Source organism: Hemicordylus capensis, chromosome 6 (assembly GCF_027244095.1).
Source record: "Hemicordylus capensis ecotype Gifberg chromosome 6, rHemCap1.1.pri, whole genome shotgun sequence".
NCBI classification, from domain to species: domain Eukaryota; kingdom Metazoa; phylum Chordata; class Lepidosauria; order Squamata; family Cordylidae; genus Hemicordylus; species Hemicordylus capensis.
In genome coordinates, this window is record NC_069662.1 from 14989723 (window position 1) to 15011012 (window position 21290).

Here is a 21290-nt window from a genome sequence, read left to right on the forward strand (position 1 = left end):
AAATTCGGCCTTGCGAATGGTGCCACCACCAATCAGAGCATGTTGTGTGCACATGTTGCAAAATGAATGTAGTGGGCCTTAGGCCCCTCCACCCGCCCCGAAATTGGTTGTGAGCAGTAGACTCACTAGGCTGTGCATGGGAGCTGAGGTAGTGGGAAACAGGACTGGGAATGAGGCAGAACTCTCCATGGCAGAAAGGGTTGGGTGCTACTGACCCAATACAGTGGTGAAAACCAGCTTGTGGTGCCCCTTCTTTTCTTTCTTTCAAACTGCCCCTCAATGCCCACCTTTTCCACATGGCCTTTGGCTTGTCCCTTTCCCCCCTCTCTACCCATGTCCCTCCCTGCCTTCCCCTGCTGCTATCCCCATTGTCTGTTTTAGATGGTCGTTCAGTTCAGTTTATTTACGGTCGCTGACCAGAATAATATCTACATACAGGCCAAACAGCAACAATAGCTAATCCAGCTATTCGTAGACATTATGGAGTCCAGCTATACAGATACACTCTCACTTCGAATTCTAATGGCAATGAGACAGAACTTCGCAACCGCATAAGTAATTTTGTCATCACTATCATAGAATTCATCCGGGCGGTCAGGGTAATTTGCTAGGAGGGGCACTATTAGTTCTTAGCGAGTGTCCCTGTAGAAACTACAGTATAGTAGCATATGCGGTAGTGTCTCCATAGCTCCTGACTTGCAGGGCCAAAACTGCTCCGCGGAAGGGAATTTTTTAATCCTGCCTTCAAACACAGCAGAAGGTAAAATGTCAATGAGTGCCAGCGTGAATGTAGCGCTAGCTCTATGGTATTTGGCGACTGTAAGCTTATCTAAGTAATTAGCAGGTTTCATATTCAATAGTTGGTTACCCACCATTAATCTCCGGGATGTAAAGCTTCTATCAGATTCCCACACTACGTCACAAATTCTTTGGGAGCGTGTTAGCTCCTTAGAGGCAGAGACCTGGGTTTTTTTTTCTTGGTTTTTTTGCTTTTCCCTTATGAAACTTTGTTAGGTGTCAGGAATCCCAATGGTGTGAAGTAAACAAAGAAGCAAACAAAAGTTGCCAGGAGAGAAACTCCCTGACCCTGCCCACCTATGCAGCTGCTGTGGCAAAGTGTGGGATGCTGGGGGTGGGTGGGAGCTGAGGTGTTCGTGTAGCCGTGAGGTGGGCGGGTTGAACTAGAACACCTCCAAAGTCCCTTCTGACTCTACAATTCTGTGACTCTGAGGCTGTTCAAACGAGCAGCCCTACCCAAACCTGGGCAGCCCTACCTGGGTAGGGCTGCTCATGTGAAGTGCTGGGATCGACGCCAGCCCTGGCTCTGCCCTCCTGGGTAGCCCTGGATTTTTACCCAACCATTTACCTGGGTAAAAGAGCGCGAGCACGCCCTTTTAGCCAGGTACAGGGTTGTGTGACTGCATGGGCTGGTGGGATCCCACTGCTCATTGCGTGGTGCATTGTGGGATATCTGGAGGCCAGGATACATTTCCCCGGCCTCCAGAACGCTGTGCAGCTCGCAAAAGCGCTGGTCATGTGAGCACACAAGCCGCGCAACCCAGGACCACGCCAGATTGTCTGGGAGGAAGGTAGGTGCTATCCTGCCTCCCCTCCCCAGCGCTCTCAAAGGTCATGTGAATGACCTGTGTTAAGGCCAAGTTCGCACATGGAAGTCATCTCTTGAGGCTCCATCAAAAAAGGGGAGCTTGCCAGAAGCTGGTGCATACAGGCACAATCCCAAATACGAAAATGTACAGGGACCATTGCAAAGCATCTCAGTATCCAAACCCGAGTCCAAATCTCACCCACCCACCCACCACCCACTTGCAAAATGTGACTTAATAGCTACTGTTGTACAAGAAGATTTGGAAGCATTTCTGTTACAAGTCAGAAAGGCAAAAGGCAAGTTGCAGGAGGAGATGGCCAAGCTAAGATCAATGGAAACCAGCTACAGAGCTGGATTTTTAAAAAATTAAATCATATTATAAATCAAGGGTTTCTTGTGAAAGATGTTTGTTTTAAAAGTACTTTGATTGTCTTGACATGTTCCTTTAAAAACAGGAAAAAGCGATTTATTTCTGAAAAAGGTCCCAGTGCGTTTCGAGAGATGAAAACCTCTTTTGCAGGGAACGTATATCCAAGTAAAAATGGAAGTTACCTGCTGGAGAGAAGTTTCCATTTTTACTTCTGTATAGTTCCCCCTGAAGAACGCAATGGGACATTTTTCAGAAATAAATTGCTATACCCTTCTTCCCCCCCAGTTGCTAACTCTGGTTTGGTGCAATCCCTGTTGTCCATTTCCATTAAAAAATACAAATAAAACCATCCAATCTTAATCTCAGTTCTATCCCCTTTGGTTATGATTAACTATGTCTGTAGTGCTCACACGGTTGGCTAAGTTTAGCGACCGGAGAATCTGAAAATGAATAAAGTTTAAATCCCAATCATTTCCCAGGGGTTTTGGGGTGTGTTTTTGTTTTGTTTTGTTTTAATCAGATAGCATGGCTACAAAAGGCGTCTGCATGAGGCTTTGGAGAGTCACTGTTAGTTGAAGTAGACATGACTCTAGGCTAGACAGACCGGTGGCCTCTCTACCAGGCAGCTTCATATATTCACAAACATGAAGCAAATTAACCACTGGTGACATTCAGCTACTCCTGGGGTGCACACCAGTCAACACAGCAAATCTCTGAAACCCAGAAGAACAGCCCAGGTGCCCAGGAAGCCAGCCTCTGCTCAGGGAGTCCTGATTGGCTGCATTCCACACCAGCCCTGATTGGTCACAGCCCTTCTTATAAGGCCTGAGCAAGTGACAGGAGGCTGAGGGATAGGGTCAGCTTCTCTCTCTGTAATGACAGGCTGCCTTCAGCTCCCTGCCTCAATTTCTGCTTCCTGTGTGATCTTTAGCTCCTATATAGCTTCATTGTCTTCACAACTTGATGTTCCAAACAAGGACTTTTCCTCTTGGTGCCTTTTTCTGACCTGGCTTGACTCCTCTATTTTTCTGATCTCAGTTTTGCCTTTTCTGACCCACCCCCAGATTCTTACCCACTAGCAGGTTCCTGACTGACTCGTGCCCCAACAAGGGAAGGAACAGTCCCTTCTCTGTCTCTCTCCCCAAGTCCAGTCCCTTGCACTCACCCTCCGAGCCTTGCTCTGGTATTTTACAGCTTTCTTGGTGTCAGAGACGGCTCTTTCCACGTAATCAACGGAGTGCTCGACATTGTATTCAATGCGGTCAATCATCTCGCCCTGCAATGAGAAGAGGAGACCATGATGAAAGCAGAAACAGATGAGCTAAGGTGGGTTGATATGATCAAGATGCTTGGCTGATAAACTCTCTCTCCCCCTCCATCTTTCTTCTAAGGAATTCTAGTTGATCTACATGGGCTTACCCCCCATTTTATCCTCATAACAACCCTGCAAAGTTAGTTAGGTTGAGGATAGCGACTGGTCTGAGGGCACCCACCGTTTCACAGATGAGCAGCGATTTGAACCTGGCTCTTCCCAACCTGTCCAGCACTCTGCCCACTATGCCACACTGCCTCAGTGGTGTTCTTTCCCCTGTGGAACAACTGCAGCTTTGAAATCAGGGCTATTGAGAGGTTGGAGGATGCGCACCCACCCACCGCCTGCCTGTGCGGTCCACCATGGCCACCCGACTACCTGCAACGCCAACAAGATGCTCAGCCCAGACTCTATGTTGTCAGTGTCTCTGAGCCAGCATGACCACACTACCTTATGCCACTGAGAACAGGCCTGCCTTAAAGGGGCTGCCAGTTCTCGATGGGATTGGGGCAGCCCCATGCCAACCTGGTGACACTGGAGAGCAGCTGGTGAGGCAGCTGGCTCTGGGCCGGAGTGTCCAACACAGCGGGGAGCAGGCAGCTGGTGCCCCCCCCCCCGAGATCTGCAGCCCTGGTCACCCCCTCTCCCGCCCTGTCCAGTGGTGACAAGTCCTCCAGGGGGGAAACCATGTTTGTTTTTTTATGTAGGTAGGTAGGAGCGACTGTGGTGTTGGAGGCGACTGTTGTGTATCCCATGGACAGTGAGAATCACGAATAAGGAAGTTTTAGATCGAGTTAAACCAATGATATTGCTAGAAGCCAAGATTACTAAACAAAGCCTGACATATTTTGGTCATGTCATGCGAGCTGATTCACTCAAAAAGACAATTATGCTGCGAATGATCAGCGGAAGAAGGAGACGTGGACGGCCTTGTACTCGGTGGCTGGATATTATTGAAAATGACACCGGAATGACCATGGTGGAATTAAAGGAAGCTGTATGAGACAGGATGGCATGGGGTGCACTGATCCTTAGAGGGACCGAGAGTCGGACACGACTGAACGGAGAAGAAGAAGGTAGGAGCTCAGCTCTGGGCTGTGTGCCTCTGAGCACGCATGGAGTTTTGCTCAGCACTGAATTGCTTCAGCTCCCCACTCACCTGAGATTAGAGGGCAGGCTTCCCTGTGAGAGAGAAAGAGCATATAGCTTCCAGGGAGTCTTGGGTCCTGGGTCCTCTCATTTTCAAAAGTAAGCATTGGAGATGGGCCTGGCTTGCTTGCTGAACCACAGCGCCACCAGCTAGCACACTGAATTACTGCACTGGCTTTGTGAATGACTGTGGTGGTCTCCAAGAGGCCAACCATGCCCACTTGGCCATCCCTACCTGGCTCTCCACCAACATAGCCATGTCCACAAACATGTCATGCAGCTCCCGGATGCTGGTTTCCAGTTTGATAATCTCATTGTGCCGAGTTTCGATTTCGTTCAGGGCTTGCTTTGTCATCTGTGAGTCCATTTTGATCTGAAGAAAACAGTGTGATACAGACATAAATCAGAGAGAGAGAGAGAGAATTTGGTGCAAAATATAAATTCCACCACCCAATCTCTCCACCCTCAGTCTCCCATCTGAATAAAACAGGGGTTCCCAACCTGTGGTACTCTAGATGTTGCTGAACTACAAATCCCATCATACCCAGCCACAACTTATTGTGGCTGGGGATAATGGGAGTTGGAGTTCAGCAACATCCAGAGTACCACAGGTTGGGAACCATTGGAATAAATGATATGAAACTGACTGAAGCTAACACAAAATCATAGACCGAACCACACACAGCCTATGCAGCTGTGAGCAGCTGATATCCAGAGAATTGCAGATTTTATTTAAAAGTGTGGTCCAATTTCTAGCACCTGAGGCTGGGAAAGAACACTTGAAAATATGTGGGCTGGGTCTAGTGAAATCGTTGAACCTGAAGGGCACTGGGTTGGAGGGAGCAGGGCTTCCTAATATTTATTTTTTTGACTTTTTCTATACCACCTAAACATATGTCTCCAGGTGGTTCACAAAAATTAAAATTCAAAAATATAAAATTTTAAAGACAGAACCACTAAAACAATACAAACTTTAAAAAAATGAGTTTAAAGATTAACAAAAAGTCTGGTTAAACAGGCTATGCCTTGAGCTCTCCCCTAAAGGCTGCCAGGGATGTTGAACCTCGTATTCTGATAGGAAGCATGTCCCAAAGTCTCAGGACTATTCAGGAGATGGGGTTCAAGGGCATACTTGCCAACATATCCATTTTCCCATTCAGGCGTATGGGAAAACAGGGACATGTTAGCAGGTATGCCAGTGTCCTATATCCCCTGCCTGCCATCCCCCTTCCTTGAACCTAGATACTATTTTTCCATCCACCCAAACCTGATCCATAACTTCCAGGGACACTACCAGTTAGGGATGTGTGAACCGGCTAAACCTTGAGCCGGTTTGCCATCAAGCCAGCCTGGTCCGAGGGCTCACTGAGGGCTGAGTCGAACCCCCCAGTCTGGTCCGTGGGCGGTCTGTGTTTTTTGTTTTGTTTTTTAAGGGTGGACTTAGCACCTCCGAGGCCTTGCGGGGTGCTGCTGGCAGCCGCAGGGTGTCTGTGTGTGTGTCTCTCTCTCTAGTGGTTCCATCCACCCCCTGGGCCATTTTGGCTTGTTTTCGGGCTGTTCCAGTCCTCTCCGAGCTCGCAGCAGCCATTTTGGAGGCTGACACATGTGCGCATTTGCGTGGCCGAGTCACCCAGCCACACAAATGGCCCATGCACACATGTGGCTGCCTCCAAAATGGCCACCGTGAGCTCAGAGACGGGCAGAACGGGCTGAAATGGTTCAGGAGAGAGGCAACTTCTGGAGACCTCCCTGCGGCCGCCAGCAGCACTCCCCAAGACCTCAGGGACAGCAAGTCCACCATTTAAAAAGAAAACTTCCCTGGCTCCCCCGAACTGGCTTGAATTTGAGCCAAGCTGGGCCCCTCATCCAGGGTGCCAAAACCGAACATGCCCGGTTGGGTTTGAGCTCTGTTCGGACTCGAACCGAACTGGGAAATCTGGTTTTGTGCACATCCCTACTACCAGTTCCTTACAGTGCACTCCATGTCTGTCTTTTTCTGGGCTTTGAACCCCAAGAGTGCCATGCCTGAAATAGTCACAACCTGTGTGTGCCTTCTAAGTCACACTGTCAATTCCACCACCAGCCCAACGCAGCCCCCAAACAGCACAGAAGGCAGGCAACCACAGCCATGATGCGTACGTCATCCGTGAAGATCGCCAACTTGCCACTCTCCAGCATGTCTTCTAACTCTTCATTGGTTGTTGTCCTGCCAGCTGCAAGAATAGAACAGGGGTCAGAGCCGATGAAGAACCACAACACCTTGCAATGCAGCGCCCCCTAGTGATGAAGCGGTGGGAGTATTGAAGCCAGCTCAGACTCTCTGGCCTTGCCACATTTGCCAGAGTGCATTCCTGGACATGCATCAAAAGCAGGGTGGGTGGCAAACTTTAAAATCCTTTTTTTTAAATCTGGGATTGGAAAGAGTGCTTGATAGTGAACACCTGAAAACACATCTCTTCAACCAGGCTTTCTCAGCTTTTTAAAACTTGTTTTTAAATTGTTCTGATTATTTAATTGTGGTTTTATGATGTTTTTAATTGTTAATCATTGTTTTATGCTTTATAATTTTTGTTTTAATTATTAACTGATTTTAATGGTGTTTTAATGTAAACCACCCTGAGCCTTTTGGAAGGGCGGTATAAAAGTTTTAATTAAAAATAAATAAATAAATAAATAAATAGTGGAGCTTGGTGGTTATTTCATGCATTTCCCCCTATAGTATTCTTTACACAGGAGAGGGTTAGGAGCTCAAATAATTTGGGGGGCAGTTGCTGGGGGTTGAACTTCTGCAGAGCTTCATAAGAATATGCGAACATAAGAACAGCCCTGCTGGATCAGGCCCAAGGCCCATCTAGTCCAGCATCCTGTTTCGCACAGTGGCCCACCAGATGCCGCTAGAAGCCTACAGGCAGGAGTGGAGGGCATGCCCTCTCTCCTGCTGTTACTCCCCTGCAACTGGTACTCGGAGGCATCCTGCCTTTGAGGCTGGAGGTGGCCTATAGCCCTCAGACTAGTAGCTGTTGACAGACCTCTCCTCCAAGAAGTTATCCAAACCCCTCTTAATAAGTAAGCGGGGCTTGGATGACATGTTGTAACGATAAAGGACAGCTGTGTTTTAAGGCCTGTCGTTCCTTGCATTTCCTCCTGCTAGTCCACAGAGGAATTATTTCCTGTTGGCTGAGAGGGGCCCTCACAAGACTGCAGGTGCAAAAGACTCGGACAACGTGTGATCGACTGGGGTCCCCAACAATGCCACTAGAGAATCGGGGACTCTCCCTGTCCATATGTTTCACAGCTAAACCCAGAAGCCCCTGCTAGTGGTGTGCACGGAACCGGCGCCTGCTGGTTTGAAGGTGGGAGGGGTCTCTTTAAGGACGGGGGAGGGTGCTCTTACCCCTCCCGCCGCATTCCCCCCGCCGACGCTGCCTTTTAAAATGGTCCGGTGAGGTAGGAGCATACCTCCTTGCCGCCCTGGTGCCTCCTTGGACTGCACGCACAGTGGCAACTTCCGGTCACTCTAGCCCGAGGAGACACCAGGGCGGCAAGGAGGTACGCTGCCATCCTGCTGGATCGCTTAAAAAGGCAGTGCCTACAGGGGAAATGCGGCAGGAGGGGTAAGAGCACCTACCCCTGTCCTTAAAGAGATCCCCCTCACCTTCAAAAGGTAGCTGAGCCACCGGTCTTTCGAACCGGTTCGGAGGCCCATAAAGGGCCTCCAAACTGGTTCTGTGCACATCCCTAGCCCCTCCTGTCTCTAGAGATGATCCCGAAAGGAGGGGAAGGAATGAACTGAATAATACATAGAGAACCAACCTAACCAGTTGGCAGCACTGGTGCCAGAGAAAGAGTTAGGATATGGGACTTTTAAACATTGTCACCATGTAGCTACAACGCCTGGAGAGAAGCACCAGAAGAAGGATGGGTAAAATTTGTTCAGGAAATCTTCCCACTCAACGTCCGAGACATTTTGTGTCCAGGATGACTCCTTCCCTGCATTCTGTACAGGACATCCAAATCCTGGACCGTCCAGGTCAAACCTGGACGTATGGGAACCCTACAACCTTATCCATACAATACCTTCCTAAGGTTGTACGAATGTGTGAAATGTGTATACTTGCATTCTGCCTTGCTTGCTTCCAAATTCTGGGAAAGGGAGTTGTCTCCCTTCCAGCAGTGGGCTGTACCAGTATTGGAGGAAGATGAGATTTACAAGACAGATTTACTTACTGCTTGCTTTGTCAAGCACAGAGAAGGAGGAGAAGGAAGAGGAAGCGATGGTACTATTACATATTGACCCATCCTCACTCTGGATAGCAGTGTTCTCTCTTATGCATGCGCACGTGTGCATGCGCCCACAAGTTTTTTTTTATGCCAGCCCAGTTAATTTTAGATCCCGCTCAGACTGAATCAGGAGGGTCGCATGCTGAATCCATGTGCACGCACATTGCCTTGATACTGCTGCCCAGAACAAAATCCACTCCACACACAGATGAAAAAAAACTAGAGATAACACTGCTGAATAGCAACACTTAGACTTTTCAAAACAACCATGTCTCGCTGAATCTGGCAGCGGCTACTCTCTGCTGTTAGGCAGCTGCCATCAGAGTAAGTAAGGAGGGTGGGTCTGTGTGGTAGATCCGCCTTCTACTCACAATGGTGCTGGCACTCACACCTGCTCAGAAGTTGCCCCCTGTACACACAAACATCCTAGAAAACCAGCACCTGATCCAGCAGCAAGGAAGTCACTTTATGCATGCTTGGTGTCTCTCTTTATTATTATTTTTCACCTGTTCCAGGGCTAAGCTTATGCCTCAATAACTCCCTCCCCTTTGCCAGGTGGATACATTCAATTCAACACTTCTGTCAAAAGGCACATGATGCAGCCAACTTGCAGAAGCTAAGCAGGTCTGAATCTGGTTAGAGGCTGGATGGAAGACTTGAGTCCCAAGGTGGGGGAAAAGTGGGATAGGAATGCAATCAATCTCAGATGGAACAAGGTAAACAAGAGAGGTTTTGAATGACTAATGAGGGAAGGTGGATTGTCTTTTCATTTATTTTTTAATGGGCTCAAGACTAGGGATCCATCAGAATGAAACACAGAGGTGAACAAACTCACTTATCTCCAGCTGTCTCTGAATGCGGTCCTTGCATCGATCTCGGTATTTGGACTGGGTTGTGTTATATTCCGTCATCACCTCCACAAACTTGCGGGAGAGGGTTGAGTGCTGGACAAACGAAACAGGGAGATGGTAATGTGTGTCAAAGGATGAAAATGCAGAAGGATGAAAGCACAGAGACAAGAGAGAATCCCGCCCACCCATTCAGCAGTTTGAGGTCAAAGCAGTTAGATGTGTTCCGTGGCCTCGTGCTCTCAGTTGCAGAGTGGAAATGAAATTGTGTGTGTGTGGAGGGGAAATCCCCATGCAAATCTTCCACCTCTGCCCTGAAATACATCATCCAAAGGCAAATTGACAACCCCCTAATTTGATTTCCCACTCCCACCGTTTCCAATTACGGATCCTGTTAGATTTAGAAGTTGTAATGGGAAAGAAAATAACGTGGAATGCACTTCCACCCAAGCTGATGCAGCAGTGACCAAAATGCCTGTCAGGCAGAGGAACTCGGACCATAATAATAATAATAATGATGATGATGATGATGATGATGATGCAAACAACTCAATAGAAACTCTAGGGAAGGAGAGCTCTAGTTTGGGATTAGGGCTCCAAAGTTTCATCAATTAACTGGTTAGAGCATTTTGATTAAAAACATTTTAACTAAAAGAGTGACGCAGATGAAGCAGGCAACATTTTTAGAAAATGCATTCTATTTTTTAAAGACAAATACAAAATTGGCAAAATACAAGTATTTTCTTAGAAGAGGCAGAGAGAAGGGAAGATGCCTCTTCTGAGATGATGGCTGTTGCAGCACAATGCATGAAATGTTGAAACATGATGGAAATGTGTTTTCCCCCCTCATATGCAAATTTAGCCAATCAATCAATCAATCAATCAATCACTGAAAACACATACAGTCAACCAACCAAGATGTATTTACTCAGGTGAAAGCCCTGGTTTGGATCATCTGCTGAGCAAAGAGAGCAGGAAGATATCTGGCTAGTGAGAAAGAAATTGCAAAGATGGATGATGACAAGAATTCAGTTCTTGCACCAAATGCTCCTTTCTAGTGGTTGCCAGCTGCTCAGCCTCCTTTCTGCTGGCTTCATTCTGTAGTCAGCATGTCCCTTCTTCATATCCTAGCCCTCATAGGAGAGCTGGTCTTGTGGTAGCAAGCATGACTTGTCCTCATAGCTAAGCAGGGTCTGCCCTGGTTGCATCTGAATGGGAAACTTGATGTCTGAGCACTGCAAGATATTCCCCTTAGGGGATGGAGCCGCTCTGGGAAGAGCAGAAGGTTTCAAGTTCCCTCCCTGGCATCTCCAAGATAGGGCTGAGAGAGATTCCTGCCTGCAACCTTGGAGAAGCCGCTGCCAGTCTGTGAAGATGATAGTGAGCTAGATAGACCAATGGTCTGACTCAGTATATGGCAGTTTCCTATGTTCCTATCCTTTTAAACAACTTTTCGTAATTCATAAACTGGAAACCCTAGTTCTACATTTCCTCACCATGTAGATTTGATCTGACTAAATTCCTTTCTCTTTGTCTTCATGTTCTCTTTTTCATTTTTGACCCCTTCCCCTGCAATTCTATTCATCTGGAATTAATAGGAACCCACTAGCGTTTCCAGCTTAATGTAGAATACCTGCGTTTTCCGGATCCGCAAGTCAGCTGAAGACCGGTTCTGCACCTCTTCCTGCTCAATACTCTGCTCAATCGCTGTAGAGAGGGAAAGGGGGGAAAGATTAGAGTTTGTTCATGTGTCAGGAAGTGCTGCTCAGATAAGAACCAGGAAGCTCTAGCTTTGTGCTTTGCTGCCTCTAGTGGTGAGCAAATGAAGTTGCAGACTGAAAGGGTCCCAGGGCTGTGATGTCCTCCCAGGCTCAAAGATGACATGCTGAGCAACTGAGCAACAACCATTCGTTTCTCCTGGAGCTTTCCCAGACAGCAGGCTTTACCAAGGGATTAAAAGGAGTGAAATACTGCAAGTTGTGGATATTCTGAATTTGCCTAAAAAAACGACGCAAAAAGTGAATTTTTTTTTACCCCAGACATAAATTGGGCTAAACTCCAATGTGTAATGAAAAACCCGAATCGTGTATGGACTGCTCCCCAATAACTCGCAGGGACTTTGACTTAAAGCTGGATGGTATGTGAATGCACACTTGCCCTTCTGTGATGAATCAAAGTCAATGCTGCTGATCTGGTCGGGCTATACAGGCCTTTGGATCAAACTTTGACACCGTGACCTTGTCTAGTATCTGCCATCCTTCATCCTCCATGGCTGAGTACTTGTGCCTCCTGCCCCTGCCCTGCTGGCAATCTGGGCTGCCCTATAGCTCAGCATCATGACAGCATGATAACACCCACATACAGCCCTCTGACCAAGAGCTAATGAAAGTAGCTAAGAAAATTAGCTGTGACTGAAGAGACCGCCAGTGAAACCTAATTTCAGTCACAAACACATCAGCTGGCCTTAGGGAAACCACGGTTTCTCTCTTGGCCTCAGCTCCCCATTGGTAATATGAGGACAATAGCAATAGCACTTAGCACTTACATTTATATACCACTTTATAGCCGGAGCTCTCTAAGCGGTTTACAATGATTTAGCATATTGCCCCCAACATTCTGGGTACTCATTTTACCGACCTCGGAAGGATGGAAGGCTGAGTCAACCTTGAGCCCCTGGTCAGGATCGAACTTGTAACCTTCTGGTTACAGGGCGGCAGTTTTACCACTGCGCCACCAGGGGCTCTCAATACAACTGCTTATTTATTTATTTCTCATATAGGAAGTCTCCAACGCACAAACAGGTTGCGTTCCAAAAGCCTTTTTGTAAGTTGGATGCTTCTAACCTAGAGTGCATAAAGTTCCCAAGAGTGATAACTTGTTTGTACATGTGGATTGGCGTTTGTAAATTGGGGACTTCCTTAATATAATCTCTTCTAATCTGTTATACAAGCTTTGTTTGTATGTATGGGTGTTTGTAGGTTGGATGTTTGTAGCTCAGGGAATGCCTGTATGTATACAGTGCCATCTGTCTGTCTACGTGGTTTACACAGAAATTAAAAATACAGCAGAAGTTAAGAACAAACACAATACAAACAATTAAGACCATTTTAAAATATTAACTAAAGGTCTGATAAAACAAGTGTGTCTTGAGAGGTTTTTAAAAGGTAGCCAGAGGGGGGAAGCCCTTATTCTGACAGGGAGCGCATTTCAGAGTTCTGGGACAGCTATAGAAAAGGCCCAATTCCAAGTTGCCACTAAATGAGCTGGTGGCAACTCTAAACGAACCTCTCCTGAGGATCTCAACAGGAAGAGGAGTTCATGACAAAGGTGCTCTCTAGCCTACTTTGCAAGGCTGTTGGAAGCTTACTGTGATAACTAGTGTTCCCTCTAAGAGGGATTCCCAGATGTTGTTGATTACAACTCCCAGCATCCCCAACTGAAATGGCTTTTGTTTGGGGATTATGGGAGTTATAGTCCACAACATCTGGGAATCCCTCTGGTGATAACGTACGAGAAGCTAACGATACCATACAAGTGCTAATGATAAGAATAGCAACAGGACCCAATCGTGTGTCTCCAGTGCTTACCTTTCAACTTGGAGCGCACCTTGTTGGCAGTCTTCTTGATGTCGGCTGTAAGGTCCTCCAGCTCCTGCTTGGTCTCTGAAAAAAGATCAGGAGGGGTGTTTGACAGCAGTCCCAAGAAGGGAGTGAGAGATTCACCTGCGCATGTGGCGGGTCCCTTGTCCCTCCCACCGGACCTGGTGAGAGCATCATGAACATCTGGTGGTCCTGTGTGCATAGCACAGGGTGTGTGGTTTGCACAGGCTATGCACAAGCACATGTTATGGCATCACTGAACATGGGCCTCAAGTGTGGGGGGGCTGGGTCCGACTCACTCTCATCTGGGTTGGGGGCGGCCAAGATGGCACTGTGCTGCTTCTTCACCAGTTCCACATCCTCTGAAAGCTTCTCAATGCAGCCGCGGATCTCCTCCACCTGGACAAAGACACATGCAGAAGCACTTGTTGGATCTGCCTCAGACTCTGGCTGAAGAGGGTAACTTTTACTGCCCACCACCAAATAGCCAGGATGGTGCCAAGCAATCAAGATGGTGGCCCAGCGGTGACACAGTCAATACAGGACACAGGGCTCGGTGCTTTAAATAGATCACAGAGCCATAGAGCTCTACATCTGGAAGAGAGTCCATAGATCAGCCATAGAGACAGAAAGAGACAAGAATTATACACACACACACACACACACACACACACACACACACACACACACACCACTACCAGTTTCCATTTGAACTACGCCATAGGCAGGGCAGAAGCATAATGCAGAACAGGATGGCACTCTAGCCCCAAATCTTTATGGTGCTCTATCCAATTTCTTTGCATTTGTTGTCCTGCATATTCAGTTAGAACCTGGAGATTTTGCTAAAGCTCCATTGCATCTGCGTTCCCTTGGGGTTTATATAACTCCAGTGTCAGAGCACAATATTAATGCCAACTTGGTAAATAGATGCCTTTAAAAATGGTGGTTCTTTTATATTTAGCAGGTAGGGAGCAACTGTTCCTATTCAGCCTCAGCACAATCCTCAGTCCTTCCACTGTAAACCACTTTGAGAACTTTTGTTTACATAAGGGGGAAAAGTGGTTTATGTAGAAAAAGTATTAAGGGTTCCTTGTCACAAAAGGGCTCACAATCATTTTTTTTTTAAACCAACCAACCAGCCAAACAAACAAAGGTAAATACCAGCAGGAGCCACTGGAATAATTTTCTTCCGTTAAGAATGCTCATTGTGACAAATCTTGAAATAACTTTGCTTTTTAAAGGCTACTGTGTGCAGTGTACCAACATGAGCACTTGGGGGCACTGTGCTGCAGAAAGGATTTGAACACTGGGGCCCTTGGGTGAAACTACTGGAGGACTCTCTCCAAGGTCCTGAAATCTGCAGCCAGCTGCCATGTAACAGACAATCCTTCCACCAATGCTTCTTAAACAAGAACCACGCCACAACGCCCTTGGTGCCCCTCTTCTGGGCTTCTGGAAAACTGCAAACCTAAAGAGCGTGTTTGTATGGCAAGCATCGGCCTGAAGTTAATGCTCCTCAGTAGAAACTGTGTATCAAAGTTTAGCATTTGATCGCTAGTCATAAGGCTCCAACTACAGTGGACAGTGGCTGGCCTGCTTATTTAAACTCAGATCTGTCCAGTGCTGGCACCAGAACAACATTTGCAAGGGGTACAGAAGGGGCAAAGTGCCTTTCAGGAGAATGAGGCATGCTTTGTGTCCCACATTTTCTGAAAGAGAAATAATGATATATATTTCCCATCCTAAATATGTCTTTTTTTCCTGAAGGAAATACTGTTGTTTTTAACGGAGTTATCATTCTAGTAAGCATACTTAGGACTGCGACTTTCCTTTTAATTTTCAGTTTCTGATCCAGCAAAGGGACTGGCAATTGGGTGGGGGTCAAGCTACTTGTCTCGGGTGGGGGGGGCATTCCCTATCAAACCCACCCCCTCTGCAGCACCACAGCCTCCTCGCATCAAGAGCTGCAAGAGCCAGGAGCCACTGATACCCACTGGATCAGGTGGGGAGAAGTCCCTGCCCTCTTTGGACTCTAATGTCTTGTCTTAGAAGGGTCTGGTTTCAGTTTCACTACCACTCTTTGGTGGGGAGAGGAGAGGACTTTCTATAACATTGCTCTTCAGAGTCTCCAGCAGCCTTCACTGCTGAGAGTCACAAACTGTTGATTCCTTCTACTTGAGGAGGGCTACAGGATTCAAGGAAGAGGAAAACTGAAAGAAGATGTCCTAGGACACTACTTAAATGGCGGCTCAGTTTCACAATGTGAGAAATTTTTGTTGGAAAGTCGTGGCATAAATCGAGGATGGGGCTGTAGCTCATAGCCACAGCATTTGTTTTGCATGCAGAAGGCCCCAGTTTCAATCCCTGGCAGCATCTCCAGTTTGGGCTGGGGAAGACTCCTGCCCGAAACCTTAGAGAGCCCTGCCAGGCAGTGTAAACAATACTGAGCTAGATGGACCAATGGTCTGACTCGGTATAAGGCAGCTTCCTATGTTCCACCTCTAAATAAATAAATATGTGTAAATAAAAGTGGGAAATGGAGTTCCAATTTGCAGAGTAAAAGGGGTGTTTGGATGAGAAAATCTGAGTTTTCCCCATGCCCAGTGTTTGCCTCCTCATTCATAGCCTAGTTCCCATGTCCTTTCCCCCAAACTAGGCTCATTTCCAGGAGTGAAGCCAAGCTAGGGGGAAAGCCATATCGGGAGAGAGGATGCAAGGAGGTAAACCACAGGCAGAGCTTTGTGTGTTAGCACCCTCACCCACACGTTCATCTTGCATGGATGAGCACAATTTCTATATTTGTTTGAGGGGTGGGTGGGAGTTTTTTGGGCACAGCTCTGAATTGTAGGGAAAGGTAGCAAGAGGAGAGGTATGACTAAGTGAGAGGCAAGAGAGAGGAAATTTGAACTAAATCCTACACAGAGAGAGAGACCAACCGACCGACCGACCAACTGGCCAGCCTTGTCAGCACAATAGCACTGCCTCCCGAACACCAGAAACTGTTCAAGATATGCCACTTGCAATATTTCAAGTACACTGCCACAATGAAGGCTGGAAACTTAAGCAAAACCAGGGAGACAGGGGAGGCAATGTTGCGAATCTCAGAAATCCACACCAAATATTAGACTCTGCCCCTGATCTCACATCAGATTCTGCATTTGTGGAAGGCAAATGGGCTTGGATATCACAATGAACGGAGGATGGACCTCACTGGGAGAGCACATGCTTTTCATAGGAAGCTGCCATATACTGAGTCAGACTATTGGTCTATCTAGCTCAGTATTGTCTTCACAGACTGGCAGTGGCTTCTCCAAGGTTGCAGGCAGGAATCTCTCCCAGCCCTATCTTGGAGAAGCCAGGGAGGGAACTTGGAACCAGAGCGGCTCCATCCCCTGAGGGGAATATCTTATACTTCTAGTCTCATCCAAATACAACCAGGGTGGACCCCACTTAGCAAGGGGACAAGTCATGCTTGCTACCACAAGACCAGCTCTCCCCCGCTTAAAAAAGTATTTTATTTCAACCACCCTGGCGGGGAATCGAACTCTCTACCTTTGTCTTCCCAAGCAGCAGCCTATCACACCCAAGATCCCAAATTCAGTCCTGGGAACCTCGGGGAAGACCTGTCTGAATTTCTAGAGAACCACTGCCAATCCATGGAGACAACAGAGTGAGAGGGACCAATAATCTAGCTCAGGAGAAGGCAGCTCCCTACGCTCCCGGTGACCAAACTGTAACACTGCAAAGATGCTTGAGTCATGAGTTTACCACGAGCCATCGCAATCATGCCACGATATAGTTTCAGGGAAACAGCAAGATTTCTCTGCAGCGTAACCGCAATGATCTCGGCCACAGATGCCATGGGTGAGCAAGGCCAGACATGCAAATGCAGACCCTGCAGCTGCTGGTAGCATCAGTCTCAATGGCTTTCCCTGCATCTCGGAGGCCCTAGCACCTGCGCATTACGGAGGCCGCATGGCATCATTAACAAGATGCTCTTGCATAGTAAATGCATGCCATTTGAATATTAATAAGCTTAGCTCTCATGCAGTTCCCAAGCACGTGTTTAAGCAGGAGTTAATTCAGGCCACGGGTACCCACCACCATCTACTGTACAAAGACGGCTTCTGGAGGAGGAGGGGAGGGGAGGGGGAAAGGCAAGGAACAGACATAAGAGCCAGGATGGCCCGCATCTGTATTCTCCTTATTTCCCACAAAGTGAACTGGGAGCTGGGAGCATATTTTGCTGCATACACTCATCTCTTCTTCACAGGTTGGCAGGCTCTAGAAAATAGCCAGGGCTTTCTGGCATGAAACGGCCTCACCTATTTGGTGGGATTGTGGTGTATGGCCCCTTTAAATGTAGAAAACAGAGTGGGGGAAGGAGCACCCCGGAATGCACGTGCTCAGTGGGATTTTCTTTCTTTTATGGCCTTCCGATTTCATTGTTGCTGGTAGAGCTGTAGGAGTCTGACCTGCCATGGTTATACACATTTATCAGAGAATAACCACTGACATTTGTGAATATTTGGGATCAGAGCACTTAGGCTCTAAGCAGGTTTTTAACCCGCTCAATAACCAGTGTCTTGCTGTTTATTTGTATTCTATAACTGGTTTTGTCTGCTGGGGTTTTTGGGGTGTGTGTGTGTGGGTGTGTGTGTGTGTGTGGTTTTGTTTTATTTTTTGCATTGTTTTTCTTCTTCTTTTTCATTGTTAGTTGCTTTGGGCATTTTATTATGGAAAACGGGGATATAAATAACCTAAGAAATACAGAATATAACAAATATTTCTAACTGCCCTGTAGACAGTATTTTAATAAATAAGTGGCAGACGAGAGGGAAGTTTCAGCTGTCCTCACCCACATATACCTTTTGTTCTTAAAACTGGACACCCCCAAACCCCCCGCTTTTTACATCATTGGGGCAGCCCTAGGTTTAAAGACCCAGGCCTGCTGCCGTCACATGTTGTTTAGACCTCAGAACATTTTAGTAGACCCCAGCGGAAAATAGTCAGGGTTGCCAGGAGATCAGATAATACTGTATCAAGCTTAGATCTAGTTTGCGGAATGCCATTCCGCCATCCCTGACATAGGTTCAGTAGCGGTTGCTCCTAAAGTGCCAGGGGGCACCAAAGTTCACTGCTCTTTCCCCCACCAGGTTCAAGAGCTACGTTGCTTGCAGGCTGGCCATTTGTCAGGTAGAGCTGCGCGGTTAACCGCACAGCTCTACCTGATGAACAGCCATCCTGCAGGCAACACAGCTCTTGAACCTGGTGTGGGGGGAGAGCAGCGACCTTTGGCACACACACACACACACCCGGCTCCTTAGGAGCAACCGCTGCTGCACAGGTCATGCTCTTGAGGACTCTTTGGAAGTTAAGGGTAACGTGGAAATGGGGCAGTCCATCTCCTTCTAGGATTTGCCACACGGAGCACATTTCATGAATGCTCTGGTCCCCCTGTTGTTGCCAGGGCTCAGTGGATTCAACGTGTGCAGTCACAATGCAGAATTTGGTACATGGCGCAGAGTTCAGGCTCCATTTCACTTTTATTTAAAAGCGCGTTTTTAGAACATAGGACTGTGGAGATCAGCTGGAAAAGGTGTGGGCAAAGTCTGCTGAGATTTCGAAAGTCAGAAGGGGAACCAACTAGTCAAGAGACAGGACCTGCATATTTGTCCCTATACCTAGCACAGGCCAGATGAATGATAAACAAGGTTGTATGGACACAAGAGGAACTTTGCTGGATCAGAACAAAGGCCTATATAACCCAGCATTCTGTTTCCAACAAGGGACAGCCAGATACTTCTAGGAAGCTCACAAGTTGGGCATGAAGGTGACGACCCTCCCCTGTTACTTGTCCCCAGCATTTGGTATCTAGAGGTGCAAGTGCTTTTGAATAGGGAGGCTCCCTTTATCAATCTGAGAAGGAATTCTCTCTCAATTGGGCATTTTCATTTAGTTTCCCAAATTTTGATTTTGCCCAGGAATGTCTGGAAATCTGAATCTGAGTCATATTACATTCAGGAGTGTGTGTGGTGGATATCAGGTTTGTTTTGGAGAGTCTGAGTGTTTGAGCATTCTCATGCTCAAAATATCATGAGGGCAGCGAGGGCTTCCTTCCCCAAACGGCAACTGTTGACATTTCAAACATCAAATTCCTACTAGAGGTTTACATGGAACACAATTGGCGTTCCGTTCGATCTCAGAATGGAACACCAAACAGCCGGAACATTTCGACCAAAACATTGGAGTGACCCCAGTGTTCCATCAGAACAGAACCGTTCCACTCGGAACATTCTGAGTGCTCTGTGTTGTTGTTTTTAAAATCTTAATATAGTGAGGGTAGTGCTTGAGGGGCAGCGAGAGGTTACTTTAACATTAAATTAAACATAGCTACATACCAGCGGCACTTACCAGAGGCACTGAAAGCTGCCACTGCTACGCCACTCCAACTGGCATCCTGCACGGTCGGATTTAACATTTAACACTAAATGTTTAATTTAATGTTAAAGTAACCTCACGCCGCCGCCCTCACTCTGCCCTCGATATATTAAGATTTAAAACAAACAAACACGGAATACTCGGAACATTCTGAGTGGAATGGTTATGTTCGGTTCTGAGTTTGGAACAGGTCCCCTATTTTAGGGGTGTTCTGTTCCTAGTTCGGAGCACTCGGAACACCCCGTTTCAAATCGGAATGTTCCATATTCGGAACGTTCTGCACTTCCCTAATTCCTACCCTCTTCAGCACCCAGGATTTGTAAGGAAATGCATGTGTGGAATACCAGTCTGAACAAAAGAAATAAGTACGACTTAAAGTAGGCAAAAAATATCTCCGTTTGCATACTTCAGCTTTGTTGGGGTGATTAGGAACCTTCTGGCTGCACACTTTGGGAGAGCATTTTCAACGGCAAGAATTGATGTCCTTCTATCTGCACTGCTGGAGGGCAGTTTTAACAAAACTCCATACCATGTCCATGTGGTACGGCAGCGGCTGGAACAGTGGGACATATTTTGTTGTATTGTTCTTTTTATTATGAGCTCTGTAGCAAGTTAATAACTCTTCTTTTATTTCAATTGCCAGGGTGAGCTGATGAATTTGATATATCATATTTACTTTCGGATGAGCAACCAGCAGTTATTTATAGTGTAGCTAAGTTTTGTGTGGTGGCATGTAATGTGTGCCATGGACTAACTAAAGATTATTGTAAAAGAGTAATTTGGATTATTTGTGTGTTTAAATTTCCTCGGATTAATGGACCTGTTTTGAAGTTTAGTCTGTATGGATATTTTTGGTTAGTGGTCATAGACCATAATAAAGGATTTGACTGAGTTTTGTGAAGAGTTCCAGAACCTTTGATGTCTCCCTTCGTCTTACCTGCTCAAAGAATTCATCCATGAAATGGTCTCGGTCCACATGCACCACCTCTTCCTCATCGTCGCTGTCTTTGGCCTGTCCAAGAGACAACATGGGTGTGTTAAAGCATTATTTATGTATTTTAAAATACATAACCTAACCCTAACCCTAACCCTAACCCTAACCCTAACCCACCTCTCCAGTACACTGCTGCTCATAAGAACAGCCTTGCTGGATCAGGCCCAAGGCCCATCTAGTCCAGCATCCTGTTTCACACAGTGGCCCACCAGATGCTGCTGGAAGTCTACAGGCAGGAATTGAGGGCACGCCCTCTCTCCTGCTGTTACTCCCCTGCAACTGGTATTCAGAGGCATCCTGCCTTTGAGGCTGGAGGTGGCCTATAGCCCTCCGACTAGTAGCCACTGATAGGCCTCTCCTCCATGAAGTTATCCAAACCCCTCTTAAAGCCATCCTGGTTGTTGGCTGTCACCACATCTTGTGGCAGAGAATTCCACAAGTTGATTATGCTCATAGTGGCTAACAAAATCAGTAAAACAAATACACTAGAAGAAACAATATAAAATTGAATAAAATAGAAACAAACTAAAAACAAGCCTCAGTAAAAACCAAATTTAAAATTACAAGTTGAACACTGAAAGTTAAAACCCACCAGATGTAAGTTTCAGCTGAAATGTTAACATGCCCCCATAAAGAGATGGGTCTTCAACAATTTCTTAAAGACCCTGAGGGAGGGAGCATGGCAGAGCT

The 21290-nt window shown here is 46.8% G+C and overlaps 1 protein-coding gene across 8 annotated transcripts in view; it reads right to left on the bottom strand.

Annotated features, from left to right (window-relative positions):
- Positions 1-21290, bottom strand: part of STX1B (syntaxin 1B) — a 104689-nt gene that overhangs the window by 24984 nt on the left and 58415 nt on the right. For 4 of the 8 annotated variants that reach the window (XM_053264985.1, XM_053264984.1, XM_053264986.1 and 1 more), the window contains exons 2-9: positions 20544-20618; positions 13465-13564; positions 13154-13228; positions 11200-11273; positions 9554-9662; positions 6577-6650; positions 4673-4810; positions 3142-3252 (exon numbers count right to left, since the gene is read on the bottom strand). In XM_053264985.1, coding sequence (XP_053120960.1) covers positions 3142-3252; positions 4673-4810; positions 6577-6650; positions 9554-9662; positions 11200-11273; positions 13154-13228; positions 13465-13564; positions 20544-20618 — 756 coding nt within the window. Of the gene's footprint in view, positions 1-384; positions 743-3141; positions 3253-4672; positions 4811-6576; positions 6651-9553; positions 9663-11199; positions 11274-13153; positions 13229-13464; positions 13565-20543; positions 20619-21192; positions 21231-21290 lie in introns of those variants that run through there. The other 4 variants (XM_053264983.1, XM_053264980.1, XM_053264982.1 and 1 more) reach the window with 4 other exon arrangements.